General features: G+C 42.6%; 1 protein-coding gene across 2 annotated transcripts; it reads right to left on the bottom strand.

Moving 5' to 3' along the window:
* Positions 1 to 2,495: 2,495 nt before the first annotated feature.
* On the bottom strand, positions 2,496 to 24,348 carry LOC311055531 (uncharacterized protein). Of its 2 annotated transcripts, XM_084071753.1 has the most exons (23): positions 24,081 to 24,348; positions 21,425 to 21,502; positions 20,797 to 20,862; positions 20,027 to 20,178; positions 19,836 to 19,920; positions 19,518 to 19,692; positions 18,297 to 18,504; positions 17,045 to 17,171; positions 14,061 to 14,171; positions 13,561 to 13,617; positions 13,359 to 13,427; positions 12,091 to 12,180; positions 11,887 to 11,996; positions 11,188 to 11,719; positions 10,478 to 10,582; positions 8,279 to 10,331; positions 7,806 to 8,209; positions 6,854 to 7,001; positions 6,454 to 6,571; positions 5,474 to 5,633; positions 4,770 to 4,871; positions 3,511 to 3,597; positions 2,496 to 3,410 (listed from the first exon to the last, which is right to left on the bottom strand). In XM_084071753.1, exons 1-23 carry the CDS (start codon positions 24,210 to 24,212, stop codon positions 3,270 to 3,272), a joined length of 5,310 nt encoding a protein of 1,769 aa, XP_083927879.1. In that variant the 5' UTR covers positions 24,213 to 24,348; the 3' UTR covers positions 2,496 to 3,269. The 2 variants fall into 2 exon arrangements, with proteins under 2 accessions (XP_083927879.1, XP_083927878.1); XM_084071752.1 differs by having other exon boundaries at positions 7,806 to 10,331.
* Between the last annotated feature and the right edge of the window lie 219 nt (positions 24,349 to 24,567).

The raw sequence follows: 24,567 nt of genomic DNA, 5'->3' as shown, positions 1-24,567 counted from the left end.
TAACACACAACGCAGTAATTGCTTTAACTAGAAGCTCGCCCCCGCTACGCGGGGGCGAGCGTCTAGCCCGCGGCCACGCCCACGTAGCGCCCGCGGCCACTTGGCAACTCATATAAGTGGCGTAGCGTCATGAGGGTCAGTGGGGCCGTGGCTCGGTCAGTGAAGACCCTGTAGTGCGGATGATATGTGGCATAGAGGGGCAGATTGTAAATCCCCAGAGGAAACATCCGTGGGCTACCATTGGTTCAGCGATGTGTGCGGTCGCCCTGCGGCCCCTCCTCCTCCACCAATGTGCAGTATTGAGAGCCCTGACGTCACAACAATTGGAGCGATGGGCACTGCACTGTGGTTGGTTAGGGTACACCTAGGGCCCAGGTAGAACCCAGTTAAAGCCTGCATGGGCAAACCCAGGTAGGACCCGCCTTGGTCCCACATAAACATGGGTAGTTGGGGCCCACCTAAGGGCCAGGTAGAAGCTACTTATAGCCTGCATGGGCATCGCAGTTGGGACTGAAGTGGATGCCGCTGACATTGCTGACATGGGGTCCATATGGTTTAGCCCACCTTGAAACCATATGGGAACTACGCTGGCATGCTGGCTGTAATGCAAACGCTGCATCATACCTGCAGTGTGTAGTTTGATGTTGTGTGTGTAGCAGATATACCTGCAGTGTGTAGATCAATGTCCATATGAAAGTCAATGCCCAGCAGTGTTTTTTTTCCCCAGCAGTTTCTAGTGTCTCTGTCTCTCTCTGGAAGAGGTTGCACATGAACTCTGCAGCCGCACTGAGGCGCTCCAACACAAACACTCTGACATTAAGCTGCTTCACACAACAAACATCAGCACGACGCTGCTGTTTGTCCAAAAGACACAATATGTCCTCTCCCACCGACGTCATGTGTTCATTTATCGACAGCCGTACAGACTCCTTTTGACACATTTTACCTCGTTTATCCAGCTCTCACTGACTCATGGGGCTGTTATTTTGCTGCGAGCAAGTCAACGATGTGAGAGATTAGCTGTCACAGACGGACGGACAGGGGGTGAAACATAGTCTTGCGCCATGCCTTTCGGCCTGGCGGAGACAATATAAAAAAGGAAAGTAAAGGAAATGAGCATTTCTGCAACAAAAGTAGTCAACAAACTATACTATGAAAACATGGGCCACATTGTCAAAGAATGTAAGAAAGAGGCAGTCATGTAGAAAATAGCCGATCTACAAGCTTACAAAGCCTCTCAACGTGAGGCGTTTTGAGCTTGTAGATCGGCTATTTTCATAATATGTACTTGTGGAACGGAGTCAAACAGAATGGGGGGGTCCCCAGATCAAGTACGTTTATTTGGGGGGGCGGGGGGGGGGGGGGGGGGGGCGTGAAAGGGTTGATAAGCACTGCTGTAATCGGAGCGAAATTATCTGAAATTACTACATGACCATAATGCAGCCTAACATGCGTTGCACGGGGCGGTCCTGCCATTACGTTAGTTACTGTAGTTGCTGTGGAGCTACATAGTTCTCCAGAAGACACACACAAACATACACCATCTACAATGGACTAACTGAGCAGCAATATTGACATTCACCACACGAACGTGCATTGTTGACAAAGTGATTGCACAGCCGCTGCAGGCATGACAACCACGTTAGCGTTAGCGACATGGCAGCTATCACGGCGCCCTGTCCGTCGTCGCTGGGACTAACTGTGATGGCTACAGCAGTAACAGCAAGCTGTCTGCGATGCCATTGTCTGGAGACTGCTCTTAGCGTGACACGACCAATGAGAGTGAGCGCTGTAGTTGTTGCTAAGATACGGTGGCGTCTCTGCCCCATAGCTTGTAGATCTCTCACGCATGATTGGCGTAGGCTGCGTTGCCAGGTCTGACTGTTTGTATAAGCGATTTTGGGCTTATTTGGGTGCACTTTTGGGCTCGTTTCCATAGACCACGGCAGCGGTTATTTCTTTCCCGTGACCGATGTGGCAAAAAAAGTGCAAAACGAACCATCCGGAAGTAAATTGCGAGATGAAATATATAGCACTTTTTGATTATTAGAGAAGGAGACACATGTGAAGGTTGAAAATGAAAGGTAGGAGATTATATAGTTTTTCATGAGGGATTTTTGTAGCAAGTTGTGAGAGAATTGGGCCACTCCTGTGGGCGGGGGGCTGATTAGAACCATTGGGGTTTGAAAGGAGACGCTCTCTGTTTGAGTGGAAAGATATGAAATAAAGGTTAGGCTAGCCTACTTGTCTCGCAATCTGACATTTGCTTTGGCGTACCGTATATATTATAGATATAAGCTTCAAGAACAATTCTATGTGATGAAATAAAACAATCCAATGCACATAGTGTTCATAATGATAAACAAAATCCAGGACATTTGATAAATTCTACACCACTCAGTGTCTAATATTGATAATACAATCTCTAATGTGTAAAAATATATATATATAATAATAAAGAATACTGCTGAAAAGGGGAATTTATGTTATAAAGCAATGTTTATTACAGAAAGGCAAGGGAAGGGAAGATGAACATTTGATTTGTAATATAATCTCACGTTTATGCTCATTAAACATGATGCCATAAATATAAAATAAAAAAATACAAATTACAGTGACAATTCGTTGAATATATATTTTTCCTAGAAAAATATATTTTCTTTCTTTCTTACAGTAGTGACTTTCCATCCTACATGTAGATGATTCTGACCACTCACTATTAGCTTATGAAGCTTATTAGTAGGCCTATTAGGTATTTTGAGGCTCAAAATGTGATAATGATCGTTTTAGCAGTGACAGTAAATAATTAGCATAGTCATTTATCCATATTGATTTTGTGCAGTGACTGATGTCTGTATCCAGCCTTTTCAATCAGAAAAAAATCAGCCATGAACTGAATCTATGTACAACACCATTGGTTGTCTTGAGCATTAAGAGCTCAAAACCAGGAACATGGAGAGGAATGTGGGATGGGATCACTGATCACATTTCTTGGATTTATTAAATGGGCCAATGGCAGGTCACAGAAGGTTTATAATACAATGTCTTGCTAACTGAATACCATTGGGTTGACATTAAATGGAATTCACCATGCAACAGTGAGTAGAGGAGTTTGTCATGTAAGTGAACTCCTTTCATTATGTAACAAGCATAACAATTGACATCTCTGCCCCAACCAAGTTTATTGCAAAACATTTTTTTGTAATAAACTCAGTGCTGGAATGCTAAATAAGCATAATGATTCGCCTAATCAAATGTGCAATTGTGCTTTAAGATAAGATGTCCCCCAGGGCCTTGTGGGCGAGCTGCAGGTTCTCTCTGAGTTGTTCTATGTCTCTCTCTGCCTTGGCTCTCAGGATAGTCATCTCCGTGTAGATGTCCTTATACTTCTTTGTTGCAGTTTGTTTATCCTGCGAGGTCACAGAAAGGGCGTTTGTTTATTCATTTTGTTCAACGTTGACAACATAGCTGCTTAACAGCCTATTATTATTCTGGGTATGTGTTCCTCACCCTCTGGGTAGACTGGAGCTCATCCTTGAGGGAGATATTCTCCTGCTTCAGACATTGAACCTCTGACTCCTTCACCCGCAGAGTAATCTGAAAATGTCATTATTTTTAGTTTATTTGGATTGCATAAAATCCACAAATCATACGATATGTTGGTTAAAAAACAATCCAGCATAAACACACAATAACATCCAGGATTTATTTCCATTGTAGCATTAATTATACAAGAGTTGGGATCTGCTATTGAAATCTGAAATCTTGATATTGAGGGGAGGTTGCGCAATCGATGTTTCAACCGAGGTCTCTTATTTTTGCCCCACTTCCTCCACAAATCCAACAGTGATTGTGCTTTTGCCACCCCTGTGGAAGCTGAGTCTGTAAATGTCTTAAAACCCACCTCTGCTGACTTGCCTGCCCTACAAATGGTCTGCAATTTATTTATTTAAACTAAATATGTATTTTATATGTACAGTATATTGATTATTTTTGTATCTGCATCCCGTGCAGCACTTTGTAACTACTGTACGTACAAATTAGTACTTTGCTTCTCATCTTTCTGTGTTTTTCTTGTATCACTGATTTTTTTTTCATCATTTCCACATTACATATTTTTTGACACTTGTACTTTAATATTGAACAAATAAATAAACAAACTAACAAGCTTGGTGTTTAATCAAACATCTTTACAGAAATAAATAATAAAAGTAGCACAAGAGTAACATACTGTAGGTGGGCCATTATTCTATACTGGCCTTGGGTGACATCTAGTGGTCCAAACAATATAAACATTTGTCAACATGAATTCTATGAAGGTTCTCTTGAGTGGACAGTGGAGTGGACACATATAAAACCATAACACCCACCCATGTCCTCTCGCCACCTCCACACAACATGAGTTATCAAGCATTAGTCTTATCTATGTACTGTCCAGGGGCCAGTTGCACCACCTCACACTAAGTTCAAACTTAGCCTAGTTATAGCTTAAACACATTCAATCCGGGAAAGTATCTGTGTCATTTTAGATTCCTTTGGCTATTCAAAAATAGCAGATCTACAAGCTCATAGCGTGGCACTCGGTGCCGCGCTATGAGCTTGTACATCTGCTATTTTTGAATAGCTAAAGGAATCTAAAAATTACACAGATACTTTCCCGGCTAAATGGCTTTTTTAAAAGCCATTTAAGCTATAACTAAGCTAAGTTTGAACTTAGTGTGAGGTGGTGCAACTGGCCCCAGAGGAATAAGAGTGAAGAACAGACCCACCTCTAGTTCATAGGCATCCATTCCTTGGATAAGTGGGAGTGCATCCTGCTTGGCCACAGAGCACAGTCTGGTGATCTCTGCTGCTAGATGACCACTCAGCTCCTAGATTATGTCGATGACAGTATAACACTTCAGCTCAGATAGCATTGAAGTACATGTTGTACAGAACATAGAACAGAGGATAATGCTACAAAGTCAAATCCTCTTTGTTCATTTAACTCTGAGAGGGAACACATGGAAGAACATTAGGGTCCATGTGGTTCCATTTGTACCCTCTCGGTGTTAAATTACCACTCAGGATTTTACAGTGTACAGTACACACTATGATACTCCTGATTAATGAAAATTATATGTATAATGTATTTATGCCTTATTAAATGCCTTTTGTGCCTTGTGTCAAGCACTTTGAATTGCCTTTGTGTGTGAAATGTGCCTTGCATTTGAGTATGGATCTTTGAACTAATTTCATATTAAAACAAAGACAAGAAATAATATGATTTTCCCTATTATTTCTTCACTTTGGTTTCATATCAAACAATTCAAAGATTCTAGAGTAGGCTGATTTGAAGATTGTGCATCTATGAACATGAATGCATCTACTGTATGTGAATGAATGCACTACTGTATAAAACGTTCATAACAGAAAACCACTAGTGTATCGTATTCTCAACTCAACTTCAACTTCACTTTATTGTCATTGTCACCTGGTTTCGAGTCCTCAGGTCTTGGTTTTCCTGCTGGCACTGACATAAGGCCTTCCTCTCTGCCTCCAACGCCTGGGCAAGGTGTCCATTCTCCAGAAACTTCAGAGAGAACTGCTGGGACAGCACCTCCAGCTCTCGCTGACAGGAAGCCAATTCTTCACTATACACACAAACACAGCCACATACAGTCACACACAGACACACGCACAGGTTTTAAGCTATTTATTGTGTGACGGCCCCCATGGCCTTTGCTATAGGGTTGTGTGTGTGTGTGTGTGTGTGTGTGTGTGTGTGTGTGTGTGTGTGTGTGTGTGTGTGTGTGTGTGTGTGTGTGTGCCTTTAACAGCCTAACCAGATTCCCTTGCAGTGCTGGTGGAGGGTGGAGTCTGAGTTGATCAGTGGAAGGGGAGACACCTGGCCAATTGTCTCCTCACACTATAAAAGCCCCACTCTACAATGATCTCTACCTCCAGTCCTTCCAGGCCTCAGGCGTGGCCACACAGTAGAGCATTAGTGTTTGGTTTAGTTATGTTGGTTTATTAGCCTCAGTTCCAGTGGGCAGCATGTTTCCCTGCCTGTATAATTTGCAAACTTATTACTTTATTTACTTATTTCACTATTGGTTAAATAAACTTTACACTTATTTACATGTTACCTCCGTGTCGTCTCCCATTTTTTGTTATGGTCTTAGAGCCAGACTGTAACAATTGCTTAACAACATGTGTTGCTCAGCTGGCATGACCAGGAAGACATGGAGCCAAGTAAAACCACATAATGTGCCACACAGTTTGTTCTTGCCAGCAGTAATTCAATTATCACTTTCGAACTGCACTATACAAATGCCAGGCATCCAATTCCCATATCTGTAAAATGAAGTGTAAACAAAACACCATATGGTATGAAGCTTGCTACACTTTGCCTTGGACGGTGGAAGCCAGGAGCATTTAAAAAGCTATAAAAGCGTTCCTCAGATTACGCACCCATGTTGTCGACATAATTCCTCAACATCAATGTCTCCTGTGCCCTTTCTTGATTGGCACATCCTCTGTACTTCCCTCTCCAGCTCCATACGATGGGCGTTCTTTATGGCTTCAATTGCTGAGATAAGAGAAAAGTGTGATACAGGCCCGTGTGAGATTCATGGATATCATATTTACAGAATATGATATATTCCATTTCATTAGTATTTTCAAAAAAGATAACACAATTTAATATTTATCTTTCTCTTGATCTTTCCATCTGAACTTGATGCATGCGCGCACGCACACACACACACACACGCACCCCCACACACCCACCCACACACACACACACACACACACACACACACACACACACACACACACACACACACACACACACACACACACACTCCCTCACCAGTTGCTGTAGCAGCCGTCTCTTCGTCCAGCAGTCTGTCCTTGTCCTTCAGGAGACGTTCCACTTCCAGCTGGTGTCTGTGTTGCAGGTCCTCCAGGACCTTCTGATGGGACGCCTCCATGGTGGTTAATCCATAATCACATGTGGCCTGAAGGAGCATACATGTGGCATTCATATATCGTTGCTGTCGGGCAGAAACCTCTTATCGCCAATCGCCATATTCTAACTTTTTGTGTTTTTTCGTAAATGAATGCCCTACTTGATCATAGTACAGACAGATTCACACAAAACTATCAAAAGTAGAAGATCCACAAGCTCGTACATCTGCTACTTTTGCCGTTTTTGAATTTGAATCCTGAAAAGTAACAATTTCGGACATATGAGTTTGCCACCCGACAGAGACGATATATCAGTTATTAGCTACTTCTTCTTTCCCCTTTTTTTGCTTGTACAGTAGAGAGAGACAGGAAACAGTGAGAGAGACAGGGAGTGACATGCAGCAAAGCTCCACCGGGCTCGGGAATTGAACCCAGGACTGTCAGGCATGCAGATGTGACTTATAGGGGTCAGGCATCAGAGGTATACTGTATGTGGTACGCACCTTAACCACTTAGCGGCACTGCAGATACATTATTAAGTTACTTATAGTAGTAGTTAGCACACTACTGGTTGCTTGCTTTTTGTATTTTTTTTATTATAAAATGATAATTTAAAAGGACGGGGAGGAGCAGGGAGAGGGGACAACACACACATACAGAACAACAACGTTATTGCTGATGTTGCTGAATTGAACCAATCAAAGAGATTATCCTTTCATCCATTTGCTCAGAAAATTAACTAATTATCAAATGAGCTGTAAGTTTGCAAATATCAAGCAATATAAATCATATTATGACTAAAACAAATAAATATGTACCATTGTGGAGTAAAATGGATGACAGAAGCCACCAACCTTAAGCTTTTCCATATCTTTCATATATTGCGACTGGAGAGATGCCATTCTGAATTGGAACACTGTCTCCATCTCCTCTGTTATGACCAACAGCTGTGCCTCCAGATATTCCACTCTTCTCTTCAGCAGTACAACTTCCTCCGATGCAAACCTATCCGTTTCGTTATGGGCTGCATCCACAGTCTCAGGTTCTTCAAGGGAGATCTCATCCTGGACCCCACTCTCGCTTAAATGAATGATTCCCACACTGTTAGGCAAGTCCTCTCCTTTAAGTATCTCTTCTGTTGTTGGATGTTTGTGCACATTCTCTTCTGTGATCTCCCCATCCTCTGCGCCGTCATCGTCCTCCTCCTCCTCCTTTCCACTTACAACACTTAGATCAATGGTTTCTGCTCTCAGTTCATCTGCATTGTTCTGCAGCTCTGTGTCTTGCAGGTCAGTTGTCTCTATATGTTTAACTGTGGCCATTTCACTTCCCCTGGATGGACTCTGCCGGCCATCAAGGTTTGACAATCTGGCTTGTAGCTCCTCATTTTCCTTCATCAGCACAGCACAATTGCTGCACATGACAGAAGAGGTGGGTGGTCCATGTTTGGCTTCCACAAGCTGTTTGCGGCATGCTGAATAAAGTCTACTTATTTCACAGGAAAAAAATGCTTCTGTGGCTGCTGAGTGAATGCAATCTACCCATGGATGCTCTGCGTTGTGGAAGTCATAAAGCCTGTGTGCCAGCACCCGGAGTTTGTCGTTGGCTGGGACATTGACAGAGATGGCAATGTAGTTTAGCAAAGCAACTTTCATCTGTGTCATCTCCACAAAGTTCTCACTAATGTTCTTATTGATGTCATGGTGCTGGTAATTCAAGTCCAGTATACCCCTGTTATCATCCTCCTCTTTGTTTTCAGACACAGTTACACTTACAATGTTCTCAACGATGTCTAGCTCGTTCAAAGGCCTGCTCTCCAGACATCCCAGCTCAACATCTGTCTCTGAAAACAGATCTCGAGCTAAGAGGAGCATCTGCTTCTCTGCGACCATACGCTCTGCTGCTTCTCTGAGAAGCATGTCCATATCTCTCTCCTCACTCAGCTGGGAAGGGTTGGCTTTCAATCTGCTCAAGAGTGCTTCCCAAAACTCTTCTTCCCACATTAGCTGGTTAACCACCGGAGACTGCCCTTCTCCCATATGCTTACCATCTACTGACATCTTTATCACATTCAAATTGGACCAGTCAATCACCTCCAGTAACTTCCCAAGGGCTTTCAGCCTCAGTACCATACTGGCTATCATTTGCTGGGTCCTTTCTTCACTGGACACTGCTGTGATTCGACCTACCAAAGCCTTTGACTCTTTCACTTGCTCAATTTCTACGTCTTCATTCAGCCTCCTGATGTTAGCGTCTGCCTCTTTAGCTCTCTGGCTGTAAATCCTCTCCACCTCACTCAACTCAGCATTGCGGGCCTGAAGCTCCATACAAGCCAGCTCCGACTGCTGGAGCTGCCTCTCCAGCGCCATAAGCTTAGCCTCAGTGGCCTCGAAACACTGGAGTGGGTATCCCTCTGCCTCATTTCCACAGTGCAATGTGTAATTATTTTCCTCACCGATTTCCTCTGATTCGGCCGGAACCACCAGGCCTTGGAGAGTGGCCTCCTTCAGCCGTAGCTCCTTCTCTGTGTTCCGCAAACTTGTCTCCAAGGTGTTGGCCAATGACTGGGCCTCCAAGAGCTCCTGGTTCCTCTTGCTGAGCTCCCTCTCCAGACACTCTACCCTGGTCTGACCGAGTTGCTCCGCTTCAGGAATGTGACAGGGCTCGCTGTGACTATTAGTGAGCTCTGCTTTTAGCCTATCTATTTCTCTGTCTGCCTCGGTCAGCTGGTTCAGCATCTCCTGGTTGCGTTGGTTGAGTGCCTCGTTCTGGCTGGTGAGGAATTCCACCTCTTGGGACAGCCTCCTCATCAAAACCTGATCTGGAACCATATAGCCCTCTACACAGCTTGGTGTCTCACAGCAGTTCAGTTCAGAATTTGCAGTGTTCTCCAGCACAGTCCCCTCCATGATCAGTGTATCTGTGCTCCATTCACTGCTATTTACTTGTGTTTCTGAGCTGGACACCTGGTCATGGACGTGTCCTTCCAGCTGGGTCTGGTAAGGATCAAAGCTGAACTCTCTGCTTTCTCCCTCCGTCTGAAGCAGGGAGTGTTGACTGTCAGAGACGGATGATAGTGAAGTCGTGCTTGTCGTCATGGGGCAGTCAGAGAGCAGGTCACCGAGCTCTCGCAGGTTGTCGTCAGTATCATGAAGCCAGATGGTTGGTGTTTGAATCCCAGGGGAGGAGACCTGCTCCTGAGGGGATGAGGTAGACAGACCTAGGCCAAGCTCTTCTTGCATGTTCTGTCTGATCATGTTCTGCTGGTGTAGGAGCTCTTGGGTCTCTCTGTACATATCTCTCAAGCACTGAGTGTGACTGATGAACGATGCTTCGTCTGGCCTCTGTGGAAAAGCATCAACTTCTGAACTTAGTTCAAGCTAAGGAAAGGGAACAAAGAAAAGAAATGAGCACAGTCTATCACAGAATTAGTTGTTGTTTGTAGTAGTAGTTCTTGAGTTCTTGAGTTCTGTAACAAAAACTAAAAGGAAATTAAATAAAGCAGACAATAGTTTTTTTGCTTTACCTGTGGGTGGACTTGTTGTTGAGAACATTCTGCTGTCCTCAGTTGTGCTTCCAGCTCCTGTCTGTGTTGGTCCGCTTCTGCCAATTGAGCTTTTAAATCATCAACCTTCAACCAAAACATAAATCCATCAAAAAACTATGAGGGCTTCTTATAACTAAAGCTTGTTGTGATCATTTTTGATTGGAGGGCTTTAGAGTGAAAAGCATTACACCAAAATGTCATTCTCCTGTCCAGAAGTTGTACTTCAACAGGCTTAACACTGGAATGTGCGACACTGTGGGTTATTCATCTGTGTGTACGTACAGTATGTCATTCTGGTTGCAATAACTCATTACTATATACATATACCGGTAATCAAATCCCAGCAGAAGGCCATAAAACCTTATAATATCAATCTGACATAATAGGGTGCAGTTTGGTGGTCAAAGGTCAAGGTTGATGAACCACGTGACTCAACTGTGCACACACTTCTAGGTTGCTCTTGTTAGTTCTGAGGATAGGAATGGTTTTAAATGTGTTTTTTTTAACTCCATCACACTGCATATAACATATTAGTACTTTTATTTGCATGATTGCATAATTTTGATCATGTTGTTGTTTTTGAAAGTAAGAGTACAAGTGTTAATTTATCAATTTGTAACTCTGACAGTATGGACCCATAAGCGTCCATTTGAATTAACACTGAGGATTTTGCTGTGTAATTTACTCACCCCCTTCCTGTAGCTGTCCAGCAGCTTCTCAATCTCCACAGGTTCATTGGCCGGGGCCTCAACATAGAGCAGCACTGTCTTCTCAGGCCTGAATACACACCTCTCCACCTGCAGCCAGCACTGCTCAATCTCTTCCTGCATTTTCTGCTGTGACCGTGGGCTGAGCGCTCTGACACTGTCCTCCCCCGGGTCATCAGACGCTCCCCCCACTTCCACACCCAGAGAGACTCCCTGCATGCTTTCATAACGCTTCCGCCTCTCCTCTCGCCTCTTCCTTCTCTCCAGGTCGACCAACTCAAATGAACACGGGTCATTGATCCTCTGAGCGCCTGGCTCTGCCGCAGGCTTGGTCAGTAGTCTAAACTCTGCCCAGTCGAAGGTCTTGTAGCGCCCTTCTCTCCGTCTGTTGAGCGCGCTCCTGGGTCTGGGCTGCTGCTCCCTGTCTGTGGGGGCCTCACTGGAGGAGTCCTGAGTCACGTCTGGCTTGGGGAGGGCTTCTGGCGGGCCACAGGCAATATGATGCCCTGGCAAACTACAGTAAGTCACAGAAAAATAACATTACGTGACATAACACTGTATAATAATGTGCTACTGTATCAACTGTTTATTATCTATTCTGTCCCTGGTATAAATTAGCCCTGAGTAGACAGATACTATAGAAGGAAACCAGTAATGTTGTAAAAAGAAATGAAAGTGTACCTGGCTACATCAGGAGCATTAGAAGGATGTACATTTTTCATTAGGGCTTGGATCCAGTTTCGGCGTATTCCTGCAGTCATGGCCGACAATGTGAATACACCCTTCTGAGTCTGTTGTGAGACAAGAACATGACATGGACTGTAGACCAAAGACATGAAGAGACTATTTTGTGAATGATATCTTTTGGTCAATTTGAACTCTTACATGAATCTGAAAGCCATAGTTCCTCTGCACCTGCCACTCGGAGACATTGTAACATGTGGTCAGGTCAATTTCCCCTTCCAGATCTGTAGCCTGGGAGGAAAAAGAAGGTTGGGTGTTCATTTGACGAATACCGCCCAACTCACTCCAAATCCAACTCACTCCATGAAGACTTAAGAAATATTTGCCCAACTCACTCCAGGGCTCGCCCAACTCACTCCAGGGCTGGGACAACTCCCTCCAGGACCAAAGACCAACTCCCTCCAGGACCATAGCCAACTCACTCCAGGACCAAACCCAACTCACTCCATGCAATGTCACCAGTGTAATATTGGTTCAATGTGTCAAGTGGTGTAAAGTAACTAAGTACATTAACTTAAGTACTGTACTTATGTACAATGTTGGGTATTTGTGCGTTATTTGAGTATTCCCAACTTCCAATGGTTTTACCTCTACTCCACTACATATTGGATCCACATATTGTTTTTTTTACTCCACTAAATGTATTTGTTTTACTAGTTACTTTGCAGCTATAAATTATAATATTATAGTGTGTGTGTGTGTGTGTGTGTGTGTGTGTGTGTGTGTGTGTGTGTGTGTGTGTGTGTGTGTGTGTGTGTGTGTGTGTGTGTGTGTGTGTGTGTGTGTGTGTGTGTGTGTGTGTGTGTGGGTTGAATCGGTGGAGACTCTTACATTCTAACCCTAACCCTAACCCTAAACCCTAACCCTAACCTGGGTGGAGGGTGATTATGCGGGTGAACTCAGTGGAGGAGGGCCAAAACCTTAACGAGGAATATAACAACACCTCTTGATTTGACCAACAATAGAATAAGACATCTAACAAACACTGGACTCCAAGTGCCAAAGTGGCCAGCGAGACCCCCCCCCCCCCCCCCCCCCCCCCCAGAACCATTAAGTTGTTTTGAGACAGTATTTAAAACTTTAACCAAGCCTAAAACAGAATAGAGTTAAAAGTAACAAATTACTCAATATTGTACTTAATTCCTCAATATTGTACTCAATAATATTTTTTGGAGTGAGTTGGGCAAGTGTGTGGAGTGAGTTGGGCAAGTGTGTGGAGTGAGTTGGGAAAGTGTGTGGAGTGAGATGTCTGGAGTGAGTTGGGCGCGATTTGGAGTGAGTTGGATTTGGAGTGAGTTGGGCGGTTACCCATTTGACAGTATAAGGCATTAAATAGAAATGCTCTGTCAAAAGAAAATCATGTCCTGAGTGAGTTTACAGTACTGTACAGTACAGTGGAATTAAAGTACCTCCTCAGCCAATGAGTCCTTGTAATACCGCAGACTGTCAGTTGACAGCACAAACCAGTATTTCTTCCACTAGAGGGGGGCAAAGTCATTTGGAAAGTAAATTAGAGCTAGTGTTCAAAGCAAGCAATTTACAGATTAATGACTAATGTAAGTCCTTAACTAATTAAAAATAATTTCCAATTGTGTTAGATATATTCTTTACCCGATCCTCCTTCTCCAATTTGACCATCCATCCTTTCTTGAAGTTCAGTAAATCTGGCTGTAAGGAAGATTAAGTACATATTTGTCACAAACGCGGTGGTCAACTGTGGTACAAGCTATCAGGAAGGGGTTAACGATTTTGAATTCAAACAAAAATTTAATTAAGTTGACAGGACTTTGTCAAGCAATGATTTTCCCTCAAGAGATTCCGAAATAATAAGAAGTAAACATTTAAAGAAAACATTAATCACTTGATTAATGCACAAATAAAGGCTATAAGTTTCGCTACAGAAGCGGGCGTGTTTCAGTATGTTTCCATCTATAGTGTCTTAGACGCTGAATGAAACTTGAGTCACCTATGCTGACGTTACCGTCTCTAGATTCCTCATTCTTTTGTCAGATTTCTTTTGTCACAATGCAAATAATGACTAAATGTCTTAAAAGATTTAACAATACATTACATATTTAGTATTAAATTAGTATCGCTTATTTGTGACTCACAGTCATGACAGATTCAGAAGTTCTGCGGTCCAGTGACTTGGCTCTTCGTTGCGGAGGGGGTGCGGTGAGCTGGACCTGTCCCACCTGTATGTCCCCACATGACTGGAGTTTCTGCTCAAGACAACAGATCAAAATCAAATAACAGTTTGACTGATATTGTGATAATGCCTTCATGGACATTGTGCATTCATACTGTAGCTACAATATACGTACATAAACTACTGGTTGCGTGTAATACTACAGTTGTACCTGTTTTAAAGGATCATACAGTAGTCTGTCATGTTTAGTTCAATCAGACCACTCGCAGAATACTTGACATTACTGCCTGTTTGTTTGATTTTCAAGGACGCGATTGGATTTTGATTATTTCAGTATGGAATTAAAATCAACTTGCAGAGACTTTCTTAAGACAAGTCATACAACACACAAACATAATCATTGTGCAGTTATGTTTTTGTCAAAGTTAGTTATTGTGTTTTGATCCATTTTAAAACATGGACCGATTTGAAAAGTCTAGCCAAAAACAGTCCCAGGACATGACATATGACACAGATAATGATGATTAGCTAACACGTTAGGTAGCATTTTAATGACTTTTGAGAAAATGCCATGAATATAATTAACAGTAATATCAACCAATGGCCGCTAGAATAAGAAATGTAACCAAATCAAGACTAGGGACTTGTTTGTTACATTCCACTGAGTGGAGTAAGTAACTACTAGTCATAATCCCTGGCAGACACTGTTCACTGTAAGGATTAGGGCCTGCTATAGAACCCCACTGGGGAGCTTCTCTACAGGCGGTAAACTCTTACTCACATCAGCAGTGACTTTCACATGGGTCACTGGATTTGGCTATGGCTTTGGAGGCTACATAATCCCTGATGTACCATGGGTTCCTCATCTCACATTTCTCTAAGATGCTAGAAGTCTGAAATCTTTGTCTGAACATGATTCCTGTATCTTGGTTATACACACCCTCTCACTTACCCATCTTTATAGGTCTCCACCCCAGCTAGTAGAATTACTTAACAGCACATATCAAGGATTCGTCTTTCATGTCTAGATTACACACCACTCACTGAAACCGTGAGTACTTTTGTTTTTTATTTATTTACTTGAGCTACTCGCTCTGGTCTTTTTCAAAAGATTTATTCTTCCCTCTTATATAACTCCCTTAATGGAAAAATGAGGAGTTTAATGGATACAGAGCATTCTTTGTCTCCTCTCAGGCATTTACATTGAAAACCATCCAAGGACACAAAGCAACAGAGGAGGAACACTGTGCTTTGGCTGCAGTGCGAACTGCCCGTTTGTCTTCCCAAACAAACGTTGTGACCGTTCCAGACAGTGGCTGTTTGGTGAAGGATCCTCCTGTCCTCGGGACATGACAGGGAGGAGGGAGAAGGGAAGTGGGACTGCTAGCTTATCTGGGGAATCTGAAGCCCAGAGGGGTTGCAGGAACTCTGGAAAGAGCCTTTTGACCTGCCCCTCTCTATCAAAACAAACGAAACCCAAAGACACATAAATCATCACATGGGATGGAAATGTGCTGTGGCAATATTTTAAAAAGGCAAATCCTTTGAGAATGGGAATGTGTGTTTTATGAAAGATTAACAGCTGACCTTGTGCCCACAGTAATGGCCATCTGTATTATATCAAAATTAAGTAGACAGACACCATGCCCTGGTACTGTACTGTACATACAGTACAGTGCACATTTGTAAAGCTATTTTCTACATGCAGTACAAATGTATACATTTATAGTTTAGTACATAAATGTATACATTTGTACTGCATGTAGAAAATAGCTTTACAAATGTGCACTGTACTGTATGTACATATTGTGTGCATATTGAACCATTTATGCTTCATGTTCTTGTTTGTGTCATGGATGTCGTACACAGACGCTTGTTAAGTGTTAGTCACCTCTTTAATCATTGGGGGCTTGCCTGACAACACAGTGTGACTATCATTCACAAACAGATGTGCATTTGGTCAAAATAGACGAGGCTCTTCTGTATGAGGACCCCCATAGTTTACAGAGCTCAGTTTAATGTATCTGTGCTTACAGCCATCCTTTGATTCTAGTGGTAGGATCTGCCTGTAGAAAGGATAGTTAAACCCAGAGCATTGAGATCCAACTAATGAGATAGTCAAATGCTACAGTTGTTCCATCATTGCCTTGCATCCTTGTGTAAGTCATGTGGAATCATTGGAACATTTCTGTCAGAGGAATGCCGTTCCCAGATTACAACATGCGACAGGAGGCAAAATGAACAACCTTCGGGGCATTAAAACCCGTTTCGTTTGAGAGCTAAACACAGCGCCGGATGAATCACTGCTCTTTTCCCACCTGCTGACACATGCACCCACACACACACATTCAGGAATACAGTACATGCCTTGACAAGGCGGACCAAGGGAGGATTGACTTATCCACGCGTTTCATGCCAAACTCCAAACTGAACGCTGACTGAAGTCTTAACACTTAACTGACATACAACCGCACCTATTTAGTTTAGGGTGCAAAGGAATTAAATCATTCAATATATGCCTCCCTCCACGCTGACAAACGCATACAAACATACACAGATTGACAGACGTATGCATGCATGTACGCAGGCACGCAAGCTTGCGTGCACATGCACGCGACCACTCCTGGCGGCTGACAGTGAGGAATGTAAGACTAGCACGTCCCAGTTCGTGATCCTCATGCACTATACAATCAGGGCTGAGCTGTATCATAGAGGTGACGTCTCTCTCTGTACAACACCTGGTCTTCTGAATCATGTTCAGACCAGTCCAGCTCAGAGCCAGGGGAACCAGCTGTGCGGTGTGACTGGTTTTAATGACGACCAATCAAATTCTGGATTGAATAAATGTTTTTTGCCAATCCAACTAATGGAAGCACTGCTTGTGTGCAGTACCACTGCTGAAAATATGAAAGGTTTTTCAAATAAACTTGTGTGGTCAACATTTACCTCTCGCTGGTTGGGGCGCGCTTCACTTCTTCCCTTCCTTGAAACGGCATGATCACCTTCCTGCCCCGTGTCAGGTGAACTGGAATTGCTGGTCACAAAACTTAGTATCTCTGTTTGGTTGTAATGGCTGTAAAGCAGGACAACAAATCATTGTGTCATTCAGCACCATAAACAAGCTTGTTCCCCTCCCCCTTGACCCCCTCTCTCACAGCTGGGCTGTGACATCATTTCCGCCCTGCAGAACATTGAAAATGACAGCCTAATAATGGATTGCCCCACACCACCTGTTTGGATTTGGACACCCACACTGTCTAAATCTTTCTCTGACTGTCACATGTGGACTATTGTTACTGTTGAAAGACAAAATAAGTGACATCCGTCCTACTGGTGACAGAGTAGTCTGGTTTGTTTTGTTTTGAAAGAGAGCAAGTATTATGGAATGCTGCAAAAATAATCTGATATTATGTACACATACAGTACTGCAGAGGTAAAACGTTGCATGAAAAGTGCAGTGAACAAAGGTGGAGGGATACCTGTTGAGACGTGTTTACTAATACTACTGTATGTGTATGTGTAAGAACTTGATTGAAACACACCATTCTCTCTCTTTCAATGCCAAACTTTGAGATTGGGCTCACTTTCTCTACATCAGGCAGGCAGACACTCAGCATTAATGTTCTGGGAAACAATGGTGCAGAAATATCTAATTACGACAGCCTTTAGGAATTCCTGTACTTTTCCCCAAAAAGGCAGTGAGTGAAGATATCACATGACCCAAATATTGTATTCACTTTTGAGGCACAAAATGGGAGTACTTCTTCAAGCTAAATTTAAAAGGCAGTAGTTACTGTTGATCTCTAATGGAGGGGTAGAGCATGGGCCTTTGATCCGGTGTTTAGCTGCATGATGACTGAACAACTTCATACTGAGGAGAATCAGTGAGGCTTCAGATGCCCTTCAGCTTCTAATTGCTTACACATTGCCACTTTCTTTTGCCAAGCCATTTTAAATGGCTGTTAGCGTTACCAACAGGTTACACACACACACACACACACACACACACACACACACACACACACACACACACACACACACACACACACACACACACACACACACACACACACACACACACACACACATGCGCAAGGATAACGTGAGCACATCATTAGACATGGCCTATAAAGAAGCCATTATAATACATTGTAACCAAATATGGCCTGGAAATTGCAATACATTCCACAACTCTAACCTTCTGTCTGCCCTCTGAGTCTTGTTGCTTGTTGATGTTTGGATGTCATTTGGCTGGGGCTCCACAGGCTGTCTGTCACCACCAGGGTAAGTGTCACCACTGGCCACCGAATCCAATGACCTCACTGGGCAACCAATACTGCTGGAGGGCCAGCTGCCATTCAAGGCCAACGACTCCGTGGAGACCGGGCACAGGATTTTGGAAACATCTACGGGATACGAAAGGGAACAGAGAGGTTTATGGAATTCTGGTAATACTACTGTACATCCGCCACCGGTCTCATCTCAGGGTCCTGTGTCTGTAATCTCCATAGCTTTAATGAAACAGCCTATAGGCACAGTCAGCAGCAGTTAATCCAGTTCTTTAGTACAAGGCAACTCCAGACACTTCAATAAGACTGGCGCCAGATGCACACTAGCGTCCATTTTTGTCACACAGCTCCAATATGGAGCAATGTTGTAGCTCTGTGCTAATCCTCTGGCCTGTTGTTAAAGAGGTATTTTATGGCCTATTTGTGAGGTTTTGTTTTTATGATGACTGAAGATTAGCAAATCAGGCTGTCCAGAACCCACGATGAAAATCGGAATAAGTACTTCCCTCCCCTTACTCAATAACAACTGAAGTGCCCTTGAGCAAGGCTCTCTACCCCCAACTGCTATGGTGGAGCTGCTTAGTGGCAAACAGTATAAATCTGGGGTTGCACTGAGAACATCCCACACGTAAGTGTGTGTGTGTGTGTGTGTGTGTGTGTGTGTGTGTGTGTGTGTGTGTGTGTGCGTGCGTGCGTGCGTGCGTGCGTGCGTGCGTGCGTGAGTGCGTGCGTGCGTGCGTGCGTGCGTGCGTGCGTGTGTGTGTGCGCACACGTGCCCATTGTAACTCTATTCTGTGCTACAGTCACAACAAGTAAATAATCATGTGTTCTTATTAAACATGGCTGGGTAAATAAGGGTTAAATTAAATGTATAAATACAAGTGATGTGCTGTGACTGTGAACATCTGCAGGAAGTCGGGGTGCAGTGTAAGGGGACAGGAAATGACTGTTGTGGCAGACGAATACGAAACCTTGATATTCCATGTGTGTGTGTGTGTGTGTGTGTGTGTGTGTGTGTGTGTGTGTGTGTGTGTGTGTGTGTGTGTGTGTGTGTGTGTGTGTGTGTGTGTGTGTGTGTGTGTGTGTGTGTGCGTGCGTGCGTGCGTGTGTGTGTTGCCTTTCTGTCACACCTGCATGGGGCTGCTCTGGGCCCAGGGGATGTGTGTCTGTGACAGTCCAGACAGGAGCTACATCCGGTCCCCTGCTGGGCTGTCCTTCCTGCCAGAGACTGGAACCAGACCCTGCAGCACTCTCCATGGTAGAGAAACGTGGGTCAGTTGCAGCCATCTTTGCTGGACTCGGTTCCTGATGTATGAAAAAAGATAATGTATATATATGATAATAATAATTGAGACAATCAATAAAGAGATGAAAACAACAACTTAATTTCATGATAAGACAACAGTGATTGAAATGGATAATTCATAGATGAACCATTTCTTTGGTACCTGGGTGGCAACAGTTTCTACTTTGCGTTTTTTCTTCGGATTTAGTTTTTTGGTCCTTGGGTAAACGGCAAGCTGTTCACTCCAACTGGTGAAGAAAAACAGCAACAACACACACCATAATTTACACTGACACTTATATCTGTGTCAGATGTGAGAACTACAAAACAAAATGCAAAACTATTAACACTGACCCATTGATGATCTCTTTGTTCTCCCCACGGATGAAGAGCTTGTGTGCGGGCGTGATGATGCAGAGTGAGTTTCTCTGCCCGGTCCTGGGCTCAGCATCAATGACCTCTGTACACAGATTCATGTTCACGGTTCCTTGTGGCAAAGTGCTTGACTGGAGGAGAATTAAGTCATCAGAAATTTTTGTCTGGGTATTTTATGAGCAGTCGGCGATGCTAATTATAAAATTGGGGAATTTATCATTGAGATGCTTGGGACAGTATCTAGAGTGCGGATTAAAACATGAAAGAGAGAGAGAGAATGGGATGAGAGATCAGAGAGAGGGGGATGTGCACATTAGAAGAGATGCTAAGCTGAAATCATCTGCTGTGGTTCTACACACAACATCTGGCCCAAAGATGCCTGGTGAAGCCAAATGTACTGTAAACCAGGACACAGAGACACAGAAAAGACCTTATGCCTGATTTATATTTGGTCACGCATCATGTCGCACACCAAAAATAGATGATCTAGAAGCTAGTGAGCTCGTACATCTGATATTTTAGATGTGCACAACTAAGTATAAATGTTGATGTTGATGTTGATGTTGAAGTGTGTGTGTGCGTTTGTGTGTGTGTGTGTGTGTGTGTGTGTGTGTGTGTGTGCGTGCGTGCGTGCGTGCGTGCGTGCGTGCGTGCGTGCGCGTGCGTGCGTGCGTGTGTGTGTGAACTGTGAATTGCATGCATGCATGTGATGTGTGTATGTTGACATGTTATAAAGAGCATGTTCTTACCAGCTCATCCAGGGCAAAGCTCAGGCTGCCATCTTCATACAGGATAAAGAACCGCCGTTGCCATTTCTACAGTTTACAAACAGGAGATCGACAATCACTACAATTCTGCTTCTCCTGCAGACAAGAGTCACATTTGCGATATAGAATAAAGCAGTAGTTCTCAAAGTAGGGTGCGGCGACCCCAAGGGGTCCTTGAGGGGTTCCATGGGGTCCCCAGCTAAATTTGTTAATATAGCATTAAATTCAGTTTGACCACTTTAAACCTATATAGACTACTATATCGGCTATTTAAAAATAGCCAATCTACAAACTCACAGCACATTGCATTGCGTTGTGAGCTTGTAGATCTGCTATTTTCAAAACTGACATATTTTGTGTCCCTGGCACAAAATATTTTCTGATAGGAGTCTGTGGTCAAATACAGATTAATTTGGGGGTCCTTGACATGAAAAAGTTAGAGAACCACTGGAATAACGAATTGGCAAATGTGATGGTCAACAAATAGTGCTTAAATGTAAACACAGGTACATAGCAAAGTCCTGAGTGAACACTCTGGATTTTGCTGTGTAGTTCTAATGAATGTAGTGTTTTGTATTGTGTTGGGTTGTGTTGTCTTGCATGCTCATACCCTCGACCTCTGGACAGGGTTGTCAAAATCTGTCCCCTCTGGAGCCAAGCACAGCCAGCCCCCATAGATAGGTTTTGCCTGGCAAAGACAGAATGGGAAAAAACATCCGTTAATATTCACCCTCTGGTTGCGTTCAGTGGCCAGCTCAAGTAGACTGATCAAATGTGATAAAATAAGCTCAATTATATTGGCTCTACACAAGCTTATGGCACTTAGCCCCAAATCTGCCCCCAAAAATACAATAACGCCTTGTTCATCCACACTAGCTAGAGGTAGACAGTTTCTTATGAGGCAGAGAAACAGAATAAACTGCTCTTTGTCCACTGTATTTAGGATGCCCCCAAAGACCCTGGAATGTTCTGATTCTCATGCCAATGCTGACATCGTACAGGACAAAATAGATTTACAATTTACTATTTCTATGAATTTATCAAGTTACGCAGAAAATGGAATTCCTAGACCCATTGGCAAGAGAATTTACTGGATTTACAGGCTCGCAATATCAAAACCATTATGGATGGATATATGCACAGTTACTCTTTTACAGCAAGTCAATAAAATAAAATAAAATGCATTAGAATATAAGCAAAGCTGAAGCAAAGGCTTATTGTGAGACTTTAGAAAATGTCTGTGCAGCAGACTATCTGTTACTAAGTACATGTACTCAAGTACTGTACTTTAAGTACAATTTTGAGGTATTTCTACTTTACTGGAGTATTTCCAATTTTCAGTACTTTTACTTCTACTCCACTACATCTCAGAGACAAATATTGTACTTTTACTCCACTATAATTATTTGAGAACTTTAGTTACTAGTTACTTTGTAGATTTAGGTTATTATTACAAAACATACATTAACCATACACTTCAGCGGCAGCCCTATATACATTTTGGCCATTCGAAAATAGCCGATCTATAAGCTCACAATGCGTCGCGATGTGACGCATTGTGAGCTTGTAGATTGGCTATTTTCACCACACAAAAAAAACATTTTTATACATTTGAAATGGGACATTCTGCATAATGAGTACCTTATACTTTTGGTACTTTAAGTACATTTTGATACCAATACTTTCTTTTAATTCATATGTGAATGCCAGACTTTTACTTGTAACAGTATATTATCATTTCTATATTGCAGTATTGATACTTTTACATAAGTAAAACATGTGAGTACTTTTTCCACCACTCCTAATGCTTTGCATATTAGTCAGCTTGTGTCTTGTGTTTACTGGTTGAGCAACAGTAACAGCACAGGTAAATTACAGGGCGCACTGAAGCAAGGCAGGGGGACGGAGAGACCAGACACATTTCTGGACAAAGTAATAACATATTTGTTCAATGAGCAGCCTGCATGCACAGAGCTGTCATGAGCTGTCCGTCATCACCTTGTTATGTGTCTACACACACATCAGCAGTGGTGGAAAAAGTACTCAAATCTTTTACTTAAGTAAAAGCATCAATACTGTAGAAATCAATTCAATCAATTCTAGAAATACTCTGTTACAAGTAAAACTTCAGAATTACAAATTTACTCGAGTGTAAGTACAAAAGAATTGGTATCAAAATGTACTTAAAAGTATCAAAAGTAGAAAGTATTCATTATGCAGAATGTCCTCTTTCGCATGTTTGAAAATGTATAAAAATCTTTTGAAAATAGGTAGCCGATCTACAAGCTCAGTGCATTGCATCGACACATTGTGAGCTTGCAGATCGGCTATTTTCAAATGGCCAAAATGTATATAGGGCTGAAGTGGTTACTGTATGTTTTGTAATAATAACCTAAATCTACAAAGTAACTAGTAACTAAAGTTTTCAAATAATTGTAGTGGAGTAAAAGATGTACTGTACAATATTTGCCTCTGAGATGTAGTGGAGTTGAAGTAAAAGTAAGCTGCTGAAAATTGGAATTACTCCACTAAAGTAAAAATGCCTCAACTTATGTACAGTACTTGAGTAAATGCAGCCTACTTAGTTACTTGACACCACTGCAAATCAGCAGTGAGTCTAAGACATTGTACAGCCAAATGACACACAGTTAATGAGTAAATGAATATGGTGTCAGTGCCATGTGAGACATTAATAGCCATATTTCCTGTTTATATCTTTTATAACAGTAATAATAATAATAATGGAAAAAGTAGGATGTCAGTTGTCTGTGAAAAGCTGTCAAACTAAGTTGTATAAATTATAAATGTATAAATTAAACTGCAAATCAAAGGTAGTGGTGGAAAGTAACTTACTACGTACATATACTCAAGTGCTGTATTAAGTAATATTTTGAGGCATTTTCTTTAATTGAGTATTTCCAATTTTCTATTTCACTTCTACTCCACCACGTCTCTGCAATATTGTACTTTTACTCCACTACAATTATTTGAATTAGTTGAATTTAGTTACTTTGTAGATTTTGATTATTATTACAAAACATGCATTACCCACTTTAGCCCTTTATACATTTCGGTCATTTGAAAATAGCCGATCTGCAAGCTCACTTGTAGATCTACTATTTTCAAAATATTTTTAACATACATTTTATACATTTGAAAACTTGTTTTCTGCATAATGAGTACTTTTACTTTTGTACTTTAAGTATTTTTTGATACCAACTTAAGAGTTATTTTTCCACCACTGATCAAAAAGTAATGTAGCCTACCTGTGCCATGTCATGATCAGTCACCAGATGCAGCTCCCGGCCCTTGAAGCAGTTTTGACATTTGCTTTTATTGAAAATGTTCGCTTGGAATTTATTGCACGGGCTGGTCGCCTTCTCCCCTGACATTCTCATTCAGTGCGGTTGTAGCCCTAAACAAATCCACACAACTAACTGCTCTCCACTTCACTCCGCTTTGAATGGAGCGGCTTATCCTGAACGAACATCTGTCAAATCCCGAGCTGGTTGTGCTCTGCTCTCCTCTCCCCTCATCTCATCTCATCTCGTCTCGTCTCACCCAGCCAGTTGAAAGCCTCTGAAGGGACGCGTCCGACCGATTACAACACAACCCCTCGGGTTTACAAGCTGAGGAACCGTGTTGCTTCCCTCTACTGGTCAATAAAGGAGAATTTGTAGCCTCGTTTAACCTCATTTGGGGTAATGCTTCTACTAACTAGAGTAGACTACTAGCCTAGTAAGTCTACTACCA

Source organism: Gymnoscopelus microlampas (genome assembly GCF_963454915.1).
Source record: "Gymnoscopelus microlampas genome assembly, chromosome: 11".
Classification (NCBI taxonomy): Eukaryota; Metazoa; Chordata; class Actinopteri; order Myctophiformes; family Myctophidae; genus Gymnoscopelus; species Gymnoscopelus microlampas.
Note: the sequence above shows the minus strand (reverse complement) of the source record. Positions and strands in the feature narration are given on the sequence as shown.